At 39.5% G+C, this 23,470-nt stretch overlaps 1 protein-coding gene and 1 long non-coding RNA gene across 4 annotated transcripts in view; both read right to left on the reverse strand.

Moving 5' to 3' along the window:
* The window catches only part of mkln1 (muskelin 1, intracellular mediator containing kelch motifs), a 52,439-nt gene extending 37,911 nt beyond the window's left edge, over positions 1-14,528 (reverse strand). The window contains exons 1-3 of one of the 3 annotated variants that reach the window (XM_044020190.1): positions 14,407-14,528; positions 5,246-5,315; positions 396-538 (exon numbers count right to left, since the gene is read on the reverse strand). In XM_044020190.1, the coding sequence (XP_043876125.1) occupies positions 396-538; positions 5,246-5,315; positions 14,407-14,486 (293 nt within the window). In that variant the 5' untranslated portion in view covers positions 14,487-14,528. Of the gene's footprint in view, positions 1-395; positions 539-5,245; positions 5,316-14,406 lie in introns of those variants that run through there. The other 2 variants (XM_044020191.1, XM_044020192.1) reach the window with 2 other exon arrangements.
* LOC122765777 lies at positions 7,214-8,844 on the reverse strand. The gene is made up of 2 exons (XR_006360004.1): positions 8,565-8,844; positions 7,214-8,334 (listed from the first exon to the last, which is right to left on the reverse strand). It is a non-coding gene; the product is annotated as an uncharacterized LOC122765777 (long non-coding RNA).
* Positions 14,529-23,470: the final 8,942 nt, after the last annotated feature.

Consider the following 23,470-nt stretch of genomic DNA (forward strand, 5'->3'; position numbering starts at 1 on the left):
TCAAATACTTCACACAAAACTACCAACAGTTGGACCTGGATCAGTGAATAATATAACTAGATAACCTTATACACTAGTTTTCACCTGAAAAAAGTGGGTTTAGTTACTCTTTAAGAGCTTAGCACACTCAGCTGCATTGCTCAAGCGCACATACACACACACACACACTCAACTGCACCTTAATCACTGGAGCAAGCATTCATGCTCATACATAAAAAAAATACCACTGTGTACTGTGAAAACTTTGACATTTTGAAAAATTCAGTGATACTGTGATCTTGCTGTGAAATGTGAACAACCCAGCAAAAAGACAACGTCTGGTGGCAGCTTTAATTTCTGACAGCAGTAATGCGAAACAAAAGAAGTACAGTCTTTCAAAAACAGGTTCACCTCACCTAGACAAAAGTTCAGTCATGTTCTCTTCACTCATTCCACCAAACACTTTAAACTTCTTCAGGTTGCAGACATGAGTCTTTTCATACTTCCCAAAGGTGATGCTCTGAACAACTGCCGGCCTTTCCATTTTTAAGACTAAAAACTGGAAGAAGTGAGAGAGAGAGAGACAGAGAGAAAGAAACAAGAAATTAGTGATTAATAGTAGAAAATAAATTGCTAAATGAATTTAATGTACAATGCGTATTTTCTTTTCATTTGCATGTTCATTTGCAAGGATGTACTTGCATACATGGGAAGTACGACTCGCCAAGTACGGGAGTACACAAGTATGATCATTGCAATTGGAACAGCAGCATACTTCCTTGTTCTACCGTTTGAGCTCTGGACATGTGACTCCATGCCAGTTTCACCCACACGTTTGTAATGTTTTACCATTACCCTAACCCATGTTTTTTTGCACTGTTTGTATTTTGTTTACTTTTCTTAATCCCCTTCTCATGCCATACAATCACACAGTGAAATAGTTTTCTTTGAATGTTTGTTGCCATAGTGGCTTAGCTCGGCAAACCGCGTCACTCCCCTTTCTTGGTGTTTATGTTGTATATAGCTTGAGTTGTCTTAGATTTAGCAAGTGATATTGGTTGATTCAACTAATGATGATTGTTTAATCAATTTTTGTTATTTCAATACTGTTCAACTGGGATCTTTGATATCATCTTTGGATCAAATCTTTGATATCATAGTCAATTACAGTGATTGTTTAGATTGATTTTAAAGGCATAGATTGTCTTTTCCCTGTTTTCAGGCTGGTGCCCCAATCTAGTATTCATTATCATTTAATAACTTTTTCAAAATATTTAATAAAAAAAGATTATAAAATGTTTTTGTTTTTTATTTTATTTTTATCAATCAAACTTTTGTCACGATTGTTGATTCTTAACATATGGTGCTCCGTGTGAGAGTCTCAAATATACCAACTTTGTCACAACTGTACATGTACAAAACACCAGATATGGTGTTTTACTTGAATATTTGAAGTTTCGCATCCTAAATTCCTTGAAGTGGACTGGTTAACCAGTGGTGGTGTATTACCACTGCTAAGCGTGTGTTGGCATGTTAGCACGCTCACCTAACTTATTAGGATTTTTGATTGGTTTCTGAAGGTCTATCACCGAAATATGCTAAAGATTGTCCCGTGTGCTAGCATGTGTTACCTTAGCTTGTTTCGATTTTTGGTCAGTTCCGGATGTCTATTGCTGAAACCTGCTAGAACTTGTTAACTAGCTGTTACTGACTGGTGCCCAATTGTTTGTGGTCACCCTGCCATTCAATCGTGTAAATTAAGATCAGCTTTGAATACTTTGAATATCGTGTGCTAAGGGTTTGATCAATGATACACCCCTTTAGCAGTTGGTTAAACATAGATAACATAATATCTGTAGTTTCAAGGCATCTTAAGTGAGTCACAGGTTGGTTTTCCCCGTGCACAGTTTAGCTAACAAACTAGCTTAATGTTATTTATTTAGGCCAGGTCAAGCTTTCCCAGCCCAGTTCACAGGAACTGTGGCCTCTTGTAAGTCACAGGTGGGCATTTCCCTGTGCAGAGCCCAGCTGCAAAGAGCTGTGACTGTTTATTAATTTAGGCCAGGTCGAGCTTTCCCTCCACTTAGCCCAGTTCACAGGAACTGTGACATCAGGCGAGTCACAGGAGGACTTTCCCCCATGCACAGCCCAGCTACAAAAAACTGTGGCTGTTCATTTACTAGGCCAGGTTGAGCTTTCCCTGCACCTAGCCCAGTTCACAGGAACAGTGGCATCTCGCGAATCATGGGAGGAATTTCCCCCGTGCACAGCCCAGTTACAAGAGCTGTGGCTCTCTATTTATTCAGGCCAGGCGGACTTTCCCCTGCACCCTGCTAGTGAGTCATGGGACAATTTTTCCCGTGCATAGTCCCTGCCCACAAAGATAGCTGCAACCATTTATAGGCCACGGGTCAATTACCCCTGCCCCTAGTCCAGTTCACAGGAACTGCTCCCCTGTTAATCACCGGATGTTTATCCCCCTGCATAGTCCAAGCCTACACAGGTAGCTGCGACCATTTATAGGCCACAGGTCTATTCTCCTTGCTCCTAGCCCAGTACAGAAACTGCAGCACCCAAACTGTTTACAGCCGTGAACACTGGCAGCCCACACCGGCATCTAGGCCCTTCAGTTGCTCTGAACCCTGTGGGGGGAATGTTGGGTCCTAGACGTCTAACTGTAATCCATTGTTGTATTGTTCTTCATGGGCTGAGATGAGCCTATGCAAAATCTCAGCCCCCCATGTGGGACTCCCGGTTTTATGACTGGGGGGGCCCCCTGGACAACATTCCCGGGGGTCAGTATCAGTATGATACTTAACTTGCGTCTCCGGTTTCTTCGTCAAGATGCTATGTGATCACAGTCATTCTTACAAATCTTGGGACCAGTCCATGTACAGCAGTGCAAGGGCAGACTTCAAAAAGGGCATCAGAAAGTCTAAACTGAACTATGCAAAAAAGCTGTCTGATCACCTCTCAGACAACAACCCAAGGCTGGTATGGAAGGGACTGAGACAAATCACAAAGTACAAAAGCAACGGGAAAAACACAGAAATAGACTACTCATAAGCAGAAGAGCTTAACCACTTCTTTGCCCACTATGAGAAAACTACAAACATCATCACCATGCACAAACCCCTGACCACACCCCCCTCAGAGCTCAGCCCACACACACTCACCCTTCAGGAAAATCAGGTTTGCAATGTTGTCAGAGCAGTGAACCAGAGAAAAGCAGCGTGCCCTTGCGGAATTCCTGGAAAAGGTGCTCAAGGCCTGCGCTGACCAGCTGTCTACTGTGTTCACCGAATTATTCAACCTCTCCCTGTCTCAAGCCACCGTCCCACACTGCCTGAAATCGGCAACAATAGTCCCTGTCCCCAAGTCCACCACCATCAGTCTCAAGGACTACAGACCCATTTGAGAAGCTACAGACCTAGCTTCTCAAAATTCTTTGAGAAGCTGGTGTTAAAACACATCAAGGACTGCATCCCCCCCAGCTTCGACCCCCACGTCTACCGTGGACGCCATCTCCATTGCCCTGCACCACCTGGAGAATCCTGGGACCTCAGTAAGGATGTTCTCTATCAATTTCAGCCCGGCCTTTAATACCATCATCCCGGAGATCCCCATAACCAAGCTTGTTATGAGGACTTCCCCCGCCATGTGCACCTGGATCAAAGACTACACCATCTACACCTCTGATTACACTCTCACACACCCCTGCAACACTGTTATAAAATTTGCAGAAGACACCACTCTCATAGGGCTCATCAGAGACGAGGTCTGGCAACTGTCAAAGTGGTTTGAAAGCAAAGAGAAAGGGTCACCAGAACAGCAGAGAAGGTGATCGGCTGTCCACTCCCCTCCCTGGACTCCATCGCCAGCTCCAGGGCAATCATAAAAGACCACTTTCACCCCAACCATCACCTGTTTAGCATGCTGCCCTCAGGGAAGAGGTTCAGATCCCTCAGAAGCAAAACAAACAGACTGAAGAACAGCTACTACCCTTGGGCAGTCAGAATCCTAAATGCACCAGACCACTGGCACTGTCATGTGTGTTTGGGTATATGTGTGGGAGGATGTGTGTGTGTGTGTGAGAGGATAATGGTTTGTGAGCGCGCATGTGTGTATGTGATATTGGTTCTCATACAGCCATGCTGCCTCTTCACTGTCACTGTTGATAAATGCTAATATCTAATATAATTTGAAAATGTCATAGTATCATAGTATTATTCTATAATACACAGACTACATACACAGCTCTTCCCCTTGTAATTATTTACTATTTTTATGCCCCTGCGCATATTAATTTTCAATTCAACATAAGAATATTGGATTTTTTTTGTCATGTTAATTTCATACTGTCTATGGTTAATTTCATCAGGAGGAAAGTACCAAGTGCTAATGGGCGTGTTTTCAGAGCACCCGTGTTTCACAGGTAACAGAGTGTCTTCAGAGAACACCATCCGTGTTTTCACTATTTTGGATCAGCCCAAACCACACAGGGTGAGTGACTCGTCCCGCAGTTAAACCTGGAGACCGGCCCCGCAGACATACTTAGTTCCATGTGTAGAGCTTCAAGAAACATTTAAAACATAGAAAGCTCTTGGCATGGCTGGTTTTTGGGGTATAATTAACAAACGGAGGCTGTTGAAAGTCAACAGGTGGCACTGGTTCATGAAATAATGTTGTTATCTCGCCTCAGGATGAGCTAGCGTGGTACTAATGGCACCTCTCGCTCGCTGTGCGGCTTCCTATCCTCTGATTTCAGAGGTTTAAAGAAAAATATGTTTAACCTCTGAAATAGCAGTAGCACACACATGCTGTTGTGATCATGTGGGCTCTACATGTATCCAACAGGCAGAGCCCATGTGATCACAAAGGGCGCTGATGGATAGAAGTGCCAGCAGCGCTCCGAAGTGCTCCGATACGCTTGTATCGAAGCGTTTATATCGGAGATTTTAGAGGGAGTCCGATATAATCCGAAACTCGTTTTTTGGCTAATATCTGACCGATATCAATATCGTATTGGGACATCCCTAAATGAAAGCAGGGGAGACTGTGTAGATTTGTCACTCTGTCACGTTAGCTGTGCTTTGAGCCAACAAGTACCTTCAGAAACACATCGCATTAACACTTCTGTTCTATCTGGTCATATGTGGTCAGGCATGATCCAATGGCAATCTGTTCACAGAAAATAATTTAAACATTTAAATGCCAGGTGTTAAGAGGATCACAGAGAAATGTATCTGATCACCAGTAGACCTACCTGAGGAGGGTAGTTGCTCTCCGAGGACCACCTGGAAGATTGATCGTTAGGTTTGTCGACCAAGATATTCCTAAAAACACACAAATATGGTGTGAGTATTTATACATCTCAAGGAATGTACTATATACACTCTCATATAACACTGAAAGCAAAATTATTACATGAGCTGGTTAAAGATGTAGGAGTAATAATCCTAGTCCATTACCCTAGTGTGTACAAAATTTCAGAAAACTGTGAAATGTGCTTTTGATAGTTGAACAGTTTACGCCTGCTATGTAAATTTATTCAATTCATGCTTATTTGACAATTTGGGATACATTTCTAGGTCTTTATTTTTCTGTTGCTCAACCTGTTGAAAAAGAGGTAATTTATTTCTGCAAACTAAGCCCCTTTTCCACTAACATTTTCAGGAAGTTTTATTACTTTTTCTTCTCTCTTTGAATACACCTACTGCATTCTGAACCAATGAAGAACATCACAGCATTAATCACTCCACTAGATGTTATCCCGCTTATAACATGTTAGAACTACAAATGTTGTTAGCAACATATACATATCCTCTAAAGGCTCAGTGTATGTCCCTTAAGTAAATTATTTTTGATTTATTTACACAGTGGACTTGTCTGGGTTATGTGGCACTACTGCAAGGGAATAGAATTAAAAAGTCACACAAGTTAACAATGAGAATGACAGTGCTCCAAGTAATGCTAATGCAAAAGCTAAGTGGTACCAACAGCCAGTGTACAGCAGTGTATGTCAAGTGTAAAGCTGCTGAAGCTGTTTTGTAGACAAATAAATGAAAAAACCCTTTGAGCCAGAAGCTGGAGTTTCCTACTTTTTTTTACTTTGTATCTGAAGCGGTATTAGTCTCCTCTGTGCTACTTGACTGACTACGGTCTTTGAGCTAAACAAAGACTGTAGTTAATTTTTAAATTAAAATATAGTCGTGAGGTTAAAATGAAGTAAATAAGCATATCAACATTCTCTGAACTCAGTCTTGTCCCGCGCTTTGATGCAATATGTCCCGCTGCAGAAAACAGTCATTTGACACCACAGAAGTTGAGGGAATGCTAGTGCTAATAATGCTTGCCAGATAACTACTACTTTTGGGCTCTCCTAATCTTGTCCCTCTTTACAGTTAGTTTTGGCCCGCTTCAATATGCACTGCCTTCTGTCTGTGTCGTGGTTGGCAGTTAATGTGCTGTGGCATTACTGCCACCCTCTCAGCCCACTGTGAATCATGGGAGCCCAAAGAGAGCATCAGTTAAAGAGGAAGTTAGATTTTCTCATATTCATGAAAAAACAAAACTGGAAAAAAAATTGAATTTCTCGAAAAAAATTGTTTTATCACCCAGTTCCATTACACGGTGTGGTTATTGCCTAAACAGAACAGCCTTCTTCAGCTCTCAACGGTGAAGTTACAGGACTCTTATCTGCTGCTGTACTTCTATCACTTCTTCCTCTCCATGAGTAAAGTGTTGTACTACTGATCCAACTGTGAATCACTATGTCTCATCTTAAATGTAAAACAATTTTTTGTATCATATACATGAAACAGTGCATCCAGGTTTTTTTTTTAAAGGAGACATATTATACCCTATTTCCCCAATTAAAATAGTTCCCTGGTGTCCTAATGAACATGTCAGTGACATGCTTTGGTCAAAATACCATAAGGATGAAGCAACATAGCAGTTCAATAACCCTGCTAAAGAGTCCCAAATATAAGTATTGAAATGGTTAAAAAGTTGATTTAGCATAATATGTCCCCTTTAAGAATACGCATGGCCGGCATTTTTAAATAACATTGTCCACATGGGCCGGCAAAAATAATTTTTAGTGTAAACTCTGGTCTCATCACAGACATAACATCAACAGACTACCTTGTGTGCAGACTACTTCTTCAAGGGTGAATTTTGTACTGAAATTTGATTATACTTAGTAAGTAGAAAGTAATGACTTTCATTTAGCTTCATTTAATGTCTTTATTAAATCATAAAACAAACTTTTCAAGCAAATTAATAAACGTATCACAATTTTAATCAAGTGCTTTCAAAACAATGTACACAGTGACATCTAGTGGAAATAAAGGAGAAGTAAGAAACATTGTGACTGCAAATGTAAAAAGGGTTCCAAAAGGTTAAGCATCAAGACTAGTTTGCACTGCAGACATGAGGATATGAGATATCTGCTTTTACCAATCACATAGGTATGTCAAGGTAAGTCAACTCATCACTCGTCATTATGCTTTGTCCCAACTTATTGGGATGGGATGCAGCATTGAATGGTAAGAACTGATGGATATTTATACAGCAATCAAAGCAGAAATCACTTCACACAGTCTACAATTAAATTCAAGATTAAAGTTTGTCTGCTTATAAGATTTGGGGTTGTAAAATAATCCTGTGTTTTTAAATACCTTTTAAAGTTTTTATTTTGTTTAACAGATTTTTTGAGTGGAAAGAATCTGACCAGGTCAATAATTGGGGAAACTATACCCTAAAACAGGCCCTGGTTCACCTGGTGGATCAGGAGTTACTCGACATGCAGGATGTCACCAAATACTGTCTCCAACCTGGCATGTCAAATGAGTCAGATTGGACTTGAAAAAGTTGTACAGTCCTGGAACGCCCATAAGATACCAGGTAAAGTATGACATTATTTGTGTCCAAAACTAAAGTGATTGTTTTACACATTTTAGGCAGAGGGGTACCAAACCAACTTGTAGCTGGTAGTTGTCCAGCACAAATCTTGACAGAACTCGTCTCTGACTTGGGTATCGGCCTTTAGCCCGTTTAAAGTGCTTTGACATTAGACAATGCTACATTACAAAACAATGCTGGTAAGGTATGGTAGTAGTTGTATCATACAGTACAATAAGAAAAGCATTCAAGTATAAAATCTTGCAAACCAGAGTGCTACGATAACATGACAGTACTGGAAAAGAGAGTAGAAACAGCAGTCCAGCCACTTCAAATCCACAGTGCGACACTTTGTGCGCTAACTGTGGCTGTTGTTCCACGTCACAATACATGCCTTACACCCAATTAGGCTTCTGCAGCAGGTTGAGAACAGTGGCTTATCTACACGACCTGTAGAAAAGAAATAAATGTTTCATTTGATTAATTGTGTCAAGTAGATGGATAATGTAGGTGTAACAAAGTCTGTATGTAGGCCAAAACTCCAACAACTGTATGAAAATAACCAAAGATAAAGTCAATCCACACAGAATTGGAAATCTATTAGAAGCTTAACATTAGAGTGTGGAGCATCTGATCTCTAATTCCATCTTTCAAATGACACATAGTTAAAAAGTACAAACCTTTGCAGACAAGGCAGGCAAAGACCACTCGTAAGAAGCTAATTTAGCCTCTGAAAGAGACAGAGTTGTTGTCATTGTGGATCCTTTATCATCTTTGACACTTCTTAATGCTTGGGTGGCATTGACAACCTCCTCAATATCTTCTCTTCAGCTGAAAATAATTTAGTTTACAATGTAGCATTTAATTAGAATCTAATTATCAGTTCACACACATAGTACACATCGTAAGACTCATTGTAGCCTTAAGATTGAAAATGAAATAATAACAAAATAATCTACACTACAGTTACCTCAACCTTCTTTTGTTAACATAGCAGCTCCACCTGTTGTTCAGACACTGCATATATTTTTCTTCCAGTATGTCATTAAAAAATAGAAAATTGTGATTTTATTATCTTTTAACCAAATATTTGCCATTATGATGATAACTTATCTTCTATTGGTGGGTGAAAAAATGAACACTAAAAACAGATGTGAGGCACCAAAGATAGCAATTCAAGCAAAATGTACTTTAATGTGAGAATAAGTGTATTCCCCCTTATTTATAAATAAATGTGAATGTTTCCATTACAATTTTACTGAATGGAATACATTACATTTGCTGGGCTCATGTTCCTTCACATATTTAGACTGAGGTGTCTCTTAAACACTAATGTTTTACTAAGAAAGAGATGGGACAAATTTTATATTCCACAAAAATTGCAGCTCTTGTGCTTGTGATATTGCATTGGCAATATTGCAATTACAATAATACTTGGATTAACTCTTGGACCCTATTGTACAGCAAAAACAATCACTGGGGTTAGTGTCATAAAGGTATTGGCTGAAAACACTTGATTTTGCTGATAAATGCTCAGGATATGGGATCACCAGTCATAAGAAATTGGACACACTTCTAAAGACGATGTAACACAAAAGGCTAGTAACAGTATTAATAAAGGATGTTTTAGTAAAAATAAAAGAATTCTTTCATCACCTCCCAAATGTTTTGTTCATGGTGCTCCTTGGAGAGGAGCTTGTGGCTGCGCTGGTTGGGTGGTGGAAAGAGAAACATACAGGCTGGACTGTGGGAAGTACCCCATCCGATTTTTCCACTGCGGTGCCGTCACCATGCACTTCATTATGTCCTCTGGGGATGTGGTCAAAGTAGTTTTAATCACCATCTGGTCAGGGGAATATGGCAACATTGGTGTCATCTGTCAAATATAGTGTTTCCTTTTGGACCTATAACAGGTGTTTAGGCCGGCCAAACGCTTTAAACACTGTTAAATTGTAAATACACATGCACACAAATGTATAAATAAAGCCAGTTCAAAGGTTGTATAAATAAACAATGTAAGTATTTTAATCACTTAATCATAGTCATGCGATATAAAACCATTGATAACTTTACAACAATCTTTAGAGTTGAATAAAACTGTAAACTAAAACATAAATGCAAACAAATATTGCACAGTGATGTTAGAGTGTTTTTCTGGGTTCACGAGAGTAATACTGTTCCCAGCACTTCCCTGACTATAGCCTTAAGATAAATTATCATTACCATTTGCAACAACTACTGAATTAATTGCAAGCAGTGCTTTAGAAACCTTGATAATAGTTTCTGTTTAGCTGTGTGTACTGCCACAAGTAGTACTGCTATATAGCTTTAAATAAAAATGAAACCATACCTGAAAATTATATTTTCTCTGTTGTCATGTCTTCTGGTTTCAGAGATACCCTCTTATTTCTGTTGATATGTGGAGAGTTTAATGTTCGCCTGTGTGAAGCTCCAGTGTCACAGGTCCCTTCCAGGTCAAGTAACTTGTGTTTGATGGAAAAACCAAAACTAGACGAAACGGGAAATGCTCGTTATCCTTTTTGTTTTTTTTTGTCCTACATTAACCGAAGTAATACTGGGACTCTGGATTTGTTCTTGCCGTCTGTAAAAACTGAACTGGGAAAGAAAGAGTTTCGGTTTGCTGCTGCCTCTGCCTGGAACATGTTACAGAAAACTTTGAAACAAAAGGAGTTGGTCTCATTGAACACTTTTAAGGGGAAATTTGATGACCTGGAGGCAGAAACATCTGGCTGTAGATGTTTTGCCTGAGGGTTTTTATTAATGTAGCTGACCTTGAAGCGTTTGCAGTTTTGGATACTAAATGATATGTTAATGTTAATGTTAATAATGTTAATGTGTCCACCTTATGTTTGTGTGTATGTATGACTATGTTGCTGCCTGTCTTGGCCAGGACACTTGTAAAAGATTTTTTTATCCCAATCGAGCACAATATCGGAAATTGGAAAAATCTAACATTTTCTTAACTGAAATAAAGTAACAAAAGCTAGAGTTAAAAAAAACAAACTGAAACTGAATTGTGTTTACAAAACTAACTAAAACTAGAATTGTTGCCAAAATTTGCTTAGTTTTCATCTTTGCAAATTTATTTCACAGAAGAATTTTGGGTTCATATGAAGTGTATTTATTTTTTCTCTGTCTTCAATATGGAAAGACTGGTTTGATTCATAATAAAATGTTTTCAATTTGTTTTTGTGGCTATGCAAATTAAAACATAACACTCGTTATTGGGTTGAGTTGGTTCAGCTAAGTCAGGAGTGCTCAGTACGTCGATCGTGATCTACCAGTCGATCGCAAAGGTAGTGTGGGTAGATCATAAAATTAAAAAAATCGCAATACCAAAGAAGGGAAATGTGGAGCGGCATTTTCGGACTGTTCGTGGAAAATACAATATAGATGGTGATGAAAACCCAGATGGTAGTTGCGAGAATCAAGAACTTGAGCTTGTGCTGAAAAAAGGTTTGCATCTGGTGGTGTGGAAATATTTTGGATTCTGATTTCAGAATCAGCTGGTGTATTGCAAGGTGTGTTTTGCCCTCATAGCGATACCGCAAGGCAACAACGCAAATCTTCACAATCATCTTAAACGTGCAATATGATGAAGCCAAGTAATCCCATTCTCCACCTTTTTAAAACCTCCGTTTCGGCTGTGCAAGAAGATGACACAGATTTCACAAAATCACTCAAGACAAACATCCTTGAAAACCTGCAGAAGTACAGAGAAGCAAAAACTCAGGATCTACTCGAGCCACAATTCAAAATGATTACATCAGTGACGAGAATAAAGCCACAATTAGAGCAAGACTGACAGATGAGATGACTGGGATATCTCCAGCAATGGTAAGATTATGTTCACACTTCAAGTGTATAACTACAATTGTCTACTTAAGTCCTAAACTGTTGTGATATTACATTGGTTAATATGAAATATCACAACGGTCCAAAATGCTGATCAAGCATTGGATACTATTTGTTTCTACTTTACACTTAAAGATGGGTACTGAAACTTGAAAAAGGTCTCTGAGGCAAACTTTTGAAATACTAGTATTATTTAGCACCAACATTAACAGTGCTTTAAGTGGTAAGGGACACAATCCGATTGTATGACTGATTTTCCCTGTTCCGAATCCTGAGGAGATCGTGTTTGTCTCTGTTGGTGCAGGGGGCGGGGCTAGAACACACACAGAGGCAGCAGGAGCTTCTCACAAAGACACAGACCTGCAGCAACTGAGTCACAGTGGAGGAGTCTGGTTATATTACACCAGAACTTACGCTGTTAATAGCTCATAGACTGTGGTCAGAAATCACAGGGGAGATATTTCCTCCAGGACAGAAGTTGTGGCTACTTCAAGCTGACACTCACTTTTACAAGTGGGTGGAGAATATACAGACACTCAGCTTGAAAATGTCACATTAATTCCAACTATGTCTAGGTTAACCCTGCCTGGTTAGTGTCAAAACTGACAGTCCCTCTCTCTCTTGAGACAGAGACAGAGAGAGAGCGAGAGAGCGCGCGCTCATGGAGGCAATGCAGAACTCTCATGATTAAGTAAACATGTTTTTGTTTTATAGGTGAGTGACCTACTATAAGGTCTATTCTGGATTTTACAGCATGGGATTATAAACATATATTTTAAAATTATACCTGTTGACAATAAAAAAGAAATAAAAAATATATTATAATAATTATATAACTCAAAAATATCGGTCTAAAATCCAATCAAATTAGTACATCTACAGCAAAGAAAGAAAAATATGATTACTAGCATCATCATTATTCAAAAAATCTTAGAAAGCTGTCTTAAACAGTCCACATTATTTTTCAATGCTCTTATTTGTGGCATGATAATCCCTGATATGATGTGAAGACATTTGCCTCTCCACCACTACTGCTAATAAAATTTAATTTATACAGACTTATACTGCCCACATCAGTTGTTGTTTTCAATCATTTTAAATATATTTCAAAAACTAACCCATGGAGGTCACCAGTATTTGATTACATGTTCCTGTCAGTCAGTCATGGATGGATGGTGGAGGATAAAGCTAACCGCTTTATCCTCCACCAGAGGGTCACGGGGGGTGCTGTGCCAATCTCAGCTACATCGGGCGTTAGGCGGGGTACACCCTGGACAATTCGCCAGTCCATCGCAGGGCCACACACAGCTAGAGACAAACAACCATTCACTCTCACACTCACTCCTATGGTCAATTTAGAGTGTCCAATTCACCTAATCCCCACTATAGAAGCCGAATGTGTTTAATTGTGGTATGAGGGTTTGGTGTAATTCACTCAATGTGTGTGTGGGGTCGCTGTGCTCTCAGAGGGGGAGCTCAGGTGTGTATATAGGTGGCAATATCACTGTCCTTGTCAGGTTTGTGAACCGGAAGGGCAAACGGTTTTCGACCGCTGTACCGCGGAGGCGCTACTCGTGAATGGTTGTGGATTGTTTGAAGGAATTTCATTATGCAAAGAAAACGCACAGCAATAAACCAATATATTGCAACCAAACGAACAGCGTGGACATTCAATCAGAGTACAAAAGAGCGATCGCCAAGGCAAAGCGCATCAACCAGGTCATCCGGAGTCAGAAACCTCAGTAGCGGAAGTTTGAGGCTGAGCTGCTATAATACCCACATTGCATGTTTTTGGACTGTGGGAGGAAGCCGGAGATCCCGGAGAAAACCCACGCACACGCGGGGAGAACATGCAAACTCCATGCAGAAAGGCCCTTGTTCCAACCGGGGCTCGAACCCGGGTCTTCTCGCTACAGGTTATTTTCATTAAATATGGGTATATTCAATGAACATTTTTTCATTAAATATGTTTTCAATATAAATACTTACAGAGGAACACAAGAAGCGTTTAAAAATAATAGTTTAGCCTCTTAACTAAATCTGTAACATTAAAAAGCAGCAATATACAAAGAATTGTTTTCTCAAAAATCTAGCAGCCCTTAGACATGGACATTTGATGGAAATTTCCACACCCCTTAAAGTGATATGCATGTATTTGTATTACAACATTCTTCCCTTCAGACAAATTGTACTCCATGATCGGACCCTCGCCAACTACTCATACTGGATATAGAAAGTTCTTTTCGATGGAACCTATAACATTAAGAAATAAAAGTAATTCAGAATAGAGCATTCTGAACTACTTTTACAAAAGAAACGCACTCCTAAATACCGCAAGATGTAAACAACCGTCTATTACCTAGAGATTTCTCATATACCTTTAAACATGACCTTATCGAATTTACGATCGTTCAAAAGCAACGGTCTACCTCAAACGCTACAACCAGCAGCATACACAACTGAGAGCCGGCTAACCATATCCAACAAAAAACCCTAAACTGCTGACAATGCTAACGCGGGCTAGCTTAGATGATAAGAAAGATAGGCCCGTCAGGATCAAATATTGGTTCATTGTGTAGAGAAACGACCTCTCTACTTACATACTCTAACAGACACGCTTGACAAATAACAGTGTGCATAACTTACTCGGGTAAATATGTAGAGGAGTAAGAGCTCCATTTATAGACGCTGAATGTCAGAACACCGTTCTCGAGAACGACAGCCATCTTGTTCAAGAGAATAACAAGCAGAGAGGGCGTCGCGCACGCATATCACGGCGGAGGTAGCCACCACCAACTTAAAGGTACAGAACACCCCAACCTTTCCTCTTATTTGCTTTCTGGCAGACAGGGCGCATTATTTGATTTGCTGCCTCACATCGGTGTGGAAGTGGTACTGACACGTTGTCACTACGGTTGCCAACTCACTATTTATTTATTTATTTATTTATTTATTTATTTAGGTCACGTCAGTTAGATCACTCATCATCACACGTCATCTTAGTGTAGTCCACACAATACACATAACCGAAAGGGAAAGCTGGAGAAGCAAAGCTTATCTAGTCCCGCCCCCATTACCCACAGAATACACATATTCATATTCATAATTTCATCATACTAAAAAAAATTTTTTTTCTTTTTCTTATGACATTTTGACAAAAACATGTTTCAGCATCAGGTGGCACTCAGAGTCACAAAATGATCCAATCAATATATAGCAGATTGTGTTAATGAAGTTACATAGTTTCTCCAGAATTTTTGACAGGGTTTCTGTCTCTGTCCTTATCAAAGTATAAAGTATGAATATGCTTTTGTGTGAATACAGTGTAATGTTTTAAGGCAATTGTCATCATGATAACAGTTTTGCAGAGGAATAAAATAGCAGAGACCTACAACGTGCATTCTCTGTGTGCACAAACAGTGGTGGAGAATAAATGCTTCACATTCTTACATTCTTATTGTTACATGACATACATAAGTCACAACTCACAATTCATTTGAAGTTCTCTTTTTTCTACCTTTTTTTCCAAATGTTCTTGTACAAAACAAGGGTAGCATCAGTATAATGAGTAAACGTAGGTATGGGTACAGAGTGATGAGACAAGATAATCAAATGATGGGGTTGCAAGTATGTCACAAGTCACACACTTACAGCAATAATGGTCACTTTTTTTTAAACCAAAAATCTTTAAGACTGATTATCACCCCTTCTTGTGAGATGGTCCATTTTTCCCAGAGGGCATTACCTTTGTCCCTTTGTAATCTGAGGCTAAGAGTCAGTAGTTCCATTGTTTGAATGTCTTTAATTATGGCCTCCCACTGATTAACTGTGGGAGGTTCGGTGTTGAGCCATCTTCTTGTTACAGCTTTTTTACTGGCATGAAGATTTTTAGGAGGTATCTGTCCTTTTTTGGTAATTCTGTCTGTGTCCATGTTGCCCAGGTAGAATGATAAACAGGTGAAATTAAAATTATGCTGCAAGATGTTACTGGTAGTATTTTGAACTCCTTGCCAGAAGGGTTAAGAGTGGGACAGCTCCAGAATATGTATATGATCTGCCATACTGTGTCCACATCCTCTTCAGCATGCAGGTTGTAGTCCCGTCTAGTTAGACTTTTGCTTCGGTGTTCTGAAAAATTGGATAAGATTTTTCCAGGAAAAATCTCTCCACAGTTGTGAGGCTGTAGTGGTGATTTGTGTATTAATTACATTTGTCCAGTCTTCAGGCGTAATTACAGTTCCCAATTATTTTTCCCATTTCACCTTATTTTAGTTTGTTGAATGGCCTCGTAATTCAGCTATATGTCTATATAGTTCACCAATGATCCTTCCAGACAGTTTTGTGATATTTTGCTGTATAAGTCCTTTAATGTACTTGCCAAAGTAGTGCCGGAGTTAGAGATACCTATAGAAATCCTTCCGAGCAAGGCCATATTTATCAGATATGGTCTTGAAGTCTGTGAATTCCTGGTTTTGGACTAATAGACATAATGTGGAGAGTGCTTTCCTGGCCCATTGAGTGAAGCCATGATCATTTATACTTGGTTTGAAATCTGGATCATGGGATAGCCACATTAAAATTCGAATTCCTCTCTGAATGTGAAGTTGTTTCACCAAGGCAAACCAGATTTCTAAAGAGAATCTAACCCACTGGCTCTGGACAACATATTTGGCCTCCACTGGGCTTCCTAATAAACTCTGTATGAGCCTGGCTGACGTTGATAACTCAATTTCTTTCCATTTGGCAAAGTAGTCTTTATTGCACCAAAGCAACAGTGGTCTTATTTGTGCTGCTAAATAACCCAACAGGTTTCCATACACCTGCAGGAAATCCATTAATCTTGGAATTCCTGACTCTGGGCTCCTTAGGCTGACGAACAAGTAATTCACATCAAGACATATTTTGTATTCTATACCTTGTGATGCCCTCCAGGTCAAGATTCTGTCTTACAGCCTGGGCATGGGGTTCAATGAAAAGGTAAACGAGCACTGGGCTGGTGGGGCAGCCCTGGCGACAGTGTGTGACAAATAGTGTTTTGATGCCTTTAATGAAGTTCTCAGGGAAGCCAAATCTTTCCATAACTGTATACAGAAATTCTCACCCCACCAAATCAAATGCTTTTTCCGCATCCATACTAAGTAGAATAGCTCCAATTTGTTCCTTATGTTCAATAGTGTGGACGGTTCAACTTATGTTGTCCTGTGTTTGTCTACATTTAATAAACTCAATTTGATCTTCATCAATCAAGAAGAGCATCACTCCATTCTTTTGGTTAAAATCATCGCATACAATTTATAAACTTGATTTAAAACACTGATAGGTCTAAGAGCAACATTCTTTTGAGTCCTTGCCCTCGTTTGGAATCACTGAGATGGTTGCCTCCTTCCAGGATTGGGGGAGTACTCCCTCCCTCAGGGAGTAATTGAAGCTTTTATGTAGTATTGGTATTAATTGCTCCCTCAGTGATTTGTACCATTCGCCAGGAAATCCGTCTGTCCCTGGAGACTTACAGGACTTCAAGGAAATGATCGCCTTATCGATTTCTTCAGATGATATATCTTTTGTTAGTTTTTCATTTTGCAACTTCCCCAAGGAGGGCAGATCCAATTGGCTCAGGAACTCTTCTACTTTAGTGGGATGAAAACGGTGTAGGTCTTTCACTTATTCGTCACAGTGAATCTTATCTATTTTTTGTTTGAGTGGTCTCATCTGTAAGAGTAATTGTGGGTCTTTACTCTTAGTATGTTGTTGTTCCAGTCCCGTTAGCTGTTTTTGCAGGTCTAAGAGTTTTTGAGTTTTCTTCTTTTTTTTTTATGAATGCAGATTCTGATATAATTTTCCCCCACAGGGCTGCTTTGGCGGCGTCCCATAACATCACTGGGTTCACAATACAATCATCATTGTCTTCCAAATATGGTTTTAATTCCATCTTTACTTTCCCTCTACACCCAGGGCTGTTTAACATGCCTACATTTAATCACAAAGTTGTCACTTTGGGTCTAGTATCTAGGTGTAATTATAAGTGGAAACTGGAGTGATCTGATATATCTTTCTGGTTTATCTCACACTCCTTTAGTCTGTGTCTCTCTGAGTTGTGCACAGATAGTCGATTCTTGAATATGCATTGTGACTATGAGTAGAGAGTAAACTGTCTATCTTGATGGTGGAAATCCCTTTAAACGTCAATCAAACCCAGGTCTTGAATTCTCCTCTTAATCCATCTTTCAGTAAGAGAGATTTTGCTTTTTTGGTTAGTTGTATCCAACTTTGGGTTCAAAATGACATTGAAGTTGGCTGAACAGCTCAAGACTCCAGCATATTGGAATGCTATAAAATCAAATATTCTCTTGTAAAATGCTTTGTCTGTATCATCTCATTTCCCCTTAACCATGATAAACCTGCACTCCCTGTCTTTAATCTCTGACTGGAATTCAAAATAAACCTTGTTTAGAATCAAAGTCGCCACACCTCTCTTGTGCCCTGTTTTGAAGGAGGAATAGTAAGTATGTCTAAAACCCATACTCTTTATCTTTTCATGCTCCTGATCTCCTGTTAGGTGGGTTTCTTGCCAAAATACAATTTGTGCCTGTATTTTCGATATTGCTTTACTTCTCCTAACAGGAGCTGACAAACCATTGATATTTAGGGTGATAACCTTAAATTCTTTCTTACTCAGCTATAGACCAATATTCTCCTGGACACTCACTCGCTTCCCCTGATAACAACAAATAGGAACTATCTACAGTAATAACAGAACAATCATGACAATAAAACGTTACAATAAACAAAAAATGGTCTTCCATGGAAGAAGTTATCCCTAGACCTCAGCTGCTCAGTTGCAGGGCCCCCTCTGGTGGTTTGTGTGGGTGGCTGTCATTCAAACCCTACAGACCGACTGCCTAATTCTGAAAATAAAGTGATATAAAAACCTTGGTCTATGAAAATCAAAAGAAAAAAAAGATGTCCTATAATGTGATTGGGAGCACTGCATGTAAAATAAACATAAAGTAAGCAACGTACGTCCAGATCAACAATATTACTGACATAGTTAGAGTGGCATTCAGTGGGAAAACTCCATGCATTAAGAAGAAATTAATGTAACTAATTAGCTTACTATACCTTTTATGACTTGAGTGCAGAACTGTGCTTTAATATGAATTATAAAACAATCAAATGTGACACAGCATTTGGAAGAGATAACGGATTGAAAGCTATCAAACAGACTGAGAGATGTAGCCTACCATCTCTGTCCAGAAACCAAAAATAAAGATGAAAACGTCACCAAGTTAACAGGAAAGCTAGTGTTATGATGAAACAATGTGGATTAACAATTGTCGACATCCATGTCGGCTGAAATCCGCTGAGTTTGTCCCAGATCCTTTGCTGGTATCCCCTGCCATCGCTGCGCCGGGGAGGTTCCATCTGTTCCCGGGTGAAGTGGGGCCGTGACGTTTCCCTCGATCTGCCCTCAGGTCTCGGTGGGATCGGGAACCCCTTTGCTCGTAGGTCGTCTCCAGCTTGATCCGCATTATCATATGAAACTGTCACTGAGTCCAGGAAAACTCACATTTTTGTCATCAGTGACATCTTTCAGCACTTTCTTAATCGGCAGGTATTCCCTCCTTTTCTGCATGTCAGTCGTGGTCAAAACAGACCCTTTTCCCGTCCTGTTCTTTGGTTGAATATTTCAGGAATCTAGTGATCGTTGCTATGGGGGCATCGTAAGCTGGTCTGGGTCTGAGGGCTCTGTGTGCACATTCAATACTGAATCCGTTTGGACCAGTACCCTCACCCAGTTCAGTTTGAATGAGGTTCTCCACGAAGCGGAACCATCGATGTGCCCTCGACTCCCTCTTTTATTCCGTAGATCCTTTTATTATTGCAACGGGAATGCCCCTTGAGCTGATTTCAGTTTGAGTTGAGTTCTCTGCATCTGGGTTAAAGTTTCTTCCACCTCCATACTGAACGTCTCCACCTCTCCTACCCTTTGCTCCGCTTCCCCCACTCTCTGCAACACCGCATTAATTTTCTTCACGGTCTCCTCCATCTTCAGATTAAGGTTTTTTAAGACAGTGGTTGACTCCTTTTATCATGGTATTTTTAATGATTGTTAATGAAATATTTACTTGAGATGTTGATAAAATATTTACTTGAGATGAGACGTGTTTGAATCACGTCTCATCTCAAGTGCTTTTTGAATCTGTGCCCTTAATCTAGGGGGATATAACGTGGGCTATATTACTGATATTATTTAGTTATTTCCTCGGGGTGAAATTCCCTGAGGTGGCGTTGTCGGTTTTTCCTCACCTCCCACCATTACGCCACATTTGCTTAATGTGTTTGGTTCTTTTCTCTTTGCTTTCAGATCTTTAAAGGGGACATATTATACCCTATTTCCCCCATTAAAATAGTTCCCTGATGTCCTAATGAACATGTCAGTGACATGCTTTGGTCAAAATACCATAAGGGTGAAGAATCATAGCATATGTATTTATGAGGTAACACAGAGCAACACTTAAGTGAAAGTGTAAGTATAAAAGACAAAAAAAAAAAAAGATAACAACAACAACCCCAACAATGAAACCAATGAAAACAATTAAAGTTTCTCTGCCTTATCAAGAGTTAGCCCAGGTTATTTCACTGTTGTGCATGGATCAGACATACAGACTTAGAATACATTTCACACGGAGTAAAAAAATCAAATATCAAAAAAATAAATTATGTCTATCAGGATATAACCCTAAAATAATTAGTTTAGGGTCAAGAACTAGTTTTATACCCAGTATAGTCTCTAAAGTTTGTTTAATCTCCCGCCAAAACTGTTGGACTGTCACTCTGGCAGTTTGCCCCGCCCCCTCCCCTGCTGGCCTGCTGGCCCTGATTACACACACCTGCTGACAATTAAGCCATGTGCACTTTAAACACTCTCTGTTCCCCAGTATCAGTGCGTTATCGCCCATGCCTGATCACCCGAGCTCCTCGTCACAGCCACAGAATCCTCAAGTTTTTGATCCTCTTTGTGAGCGACGCTTTATTTTGTAAGTTTTCTTATCATAGCCTGTTAGCTGATACCTGATTTATAGCCCCTTTTGTTTTCCTCCTTGGGAGAGATTTTTTGTTTGGTTAATTTTCACAGCCTTTTAGGAACTCCAATCACTAGGATTGTGACTTACCTTTTACTAGTTAGATCCAATCATTTAGATTGCGTTTTGTTTTTGATTCCATTCTTAGTTAGTTAAGGATCGCCAATCATTAGGATTGCGCTTTTGAGTTAGCTTTCGTTTTGAAGTGTGTAGAGCCTCCGATTGGAGAGTTTTCTGTTTAAGTTTTACATGATAACCTTAGTCTAAGTTTGTTTCCTCTTCGGAGTGATTTTTTGTTCCGCGTTTATAGTATCGCAACGTTTCTCTTGTAGAGCGTTGCCCTCACCATTTGTTATAGGTTTTCATAGCCACGCTTTTGTTTTTCCTCAGTAAAGAGGACCTTCCTTGAGATTTGTTAAGAGTGTCAATAAAGACAATTAAAAGGCCTCTGCGTCTGAGTCCTCGCTGTTCCGTCTTGTCATGGACTTTACTGCATTCCCAAACGCAGTGAAAGAACGTCCCCTTCTCCTCTCCACACCTGAAACACAGGTCTTGGATAGTATCGTTATACTTACTAAGCTTTTCTGGTGTCACATATGTCCTCATTAACCAATTATATTGGAGTAATAGCAGCTATTTAAAATTATGTTTGTTTGGGATATCATACCTGGTAATCAACTCTTCAAATGACATCAAAATCCCACCATCTGATCCCATGAGGTCCCCTATTATTTTTAAACCTTTTTCATTTCCTAAAACCAGGGTCTGCTCTGCCTGGAGGGAAAAACTGGTTTCCCCATATCGGACTGAAACGTGACAGAGAGGGGGGTTCACCTAAATACTTCTTGACCTGATACCAAATTATAATCATATTTCTGAGTATAGGATTTTTTGTCTTTTTTTTGTCAACATTTCGGCTTTTGCTGAGTATATGTACTGAGGGAGAGGGAGGGGAACTGAGCAGTTTTCAATATTCATCCAAGGTGGAGGGGGCTTATCTGTAAAATAATACATCATAGTCCTCAGTTGAGCTGCCCAATAATACTAAAGTGGATCGGGGCACTTGAGGCCTCCTCGATCATACGGTAGGTACAAGAGTGATAAACGTAGTTTTGGTCGTTTATTATTCCACAAAAAGCGTACAAATTTTTTTTTTAAGAGTGGGAATAAATTAACAGGTGGCAATGGGATGTTCTGAAACAGATACAGAAGTTTGGGCATTATATTTAATTTAAGAACATTAATTCTTGCTATAAGCGATAAAGGCAGGGAGTTCCATCTATCCACAGAGGAAGTAATTGAGTCTATCGTGGGATTGTAGTTAGCCTCAACAATGTCTCTTATACATGGTACTATCCTAATCCCCAGATATGTAAAACCGTCTACCTTTTTGAATTGAAAAGAGTTTTCGATATTATTCCTTTCTTCCGAGTTAAGTAACATTAATGAAGATTCGTCTTTGTTTACTTTATAACCTGATATCCTTCCGAATGTGTTTATTAGGTCTAACATGGCTGGAATAGAATTTTCAGTTTTTCCAAGAAGAGAATGACGTCATCAGCAAATAAGGCAATCTGTGTTCCTGTTGGCTTACTGATATACCAGTTATATTTTCATGAGACCGCACCGCAATGGCTAACGGTTCAATTGCTAAAATAAATAACAAGGGGGACAAAGGACACCCTTGCCTACATCCCCGTTTGATTTTAAATTATTTAGATATCACTCCATTTGTTATTATTTCAGCATATGGTTCATTATATAAAAGTTTAACCCACCGACAGAAATTATCTCCACAGCCAAATCTTTTTAGTATTTCGAATAAATAAGGCCACTAAACTCTATCAAAGGCCTTTTCGGCATCCAATGATAGCAAAGCAGTATCTGGTTTTCCTTCTCGATTATGAAGAATATCTAACACACGTCTCACATTATGAAATCCCTGTCTACCCACAATAAACCCATTCTGGTCACAGGCAATTATGTTTGGTAAAATTTGCTCCAGCCTTCTAGCCAAAATTTTGCAAAGTATTTTTAAATCAACATTAAGAAGACTTATTGGTCTCAGATTTTCACATTTGTTGCAAGATTTACCAGGTTTGGGTAGTAGAGTTATCAGAGCTCCTCTTAGTGAAACGGGGAGAATTTCTTTTTCAAATGAGTCCAAAAACATGTCAAAAAGAGGGGAGAGCAATTTGTCTTTAAATTTTTTATAAATTTCTATCGGCAGCCCATCTGGGCCTGGGGTTTTGCCTGTTTTCAAATGATCTATTGCTATAGATATTTCCTCCTTAGTTATAGCTGCCCCCAGATTTGCACTTATTAATCCTGGAATGTTGGGTATTCGGAGAGTGTCTAAGAAAATATTTTGTTCTTGTCCGATGTGCGTTATGTCTGAGCTATATAATTTCTCAAAAAATAATGGTCATAAAATGCCTGCTTAAGACGCTAAAGATGTGAGGCTGCTTTAGAGGCAGAGAATTCGTTATACTGTTTTTTTCCGCGTTTGATAGTATTCCCCCTCAAGCAATTCAATCTCTGTTTCCAACTTTTTTGTTTTCTGGTAAGTTTGTTTTGCCTTATAACTCGATCCTATCTTAAGTATAGGCTGTGATTCTCAGCACTAA

The sequence above is a fragment of the Solea senegalensis genome, linkage group LG3 (genome assembly GCF_019176455.1).
Source record: "Solea senegalensis isolate Sse05_10M linkage group LG3, IFAPA_SoseM_1, whole genome shotgun sequence".
Lineage (NCBI taxonomy): Eukaryota > Metazoa > Chordata > Actinopteri > Pleuronectiformes > Soleidae > Solea > Solea senegalensis.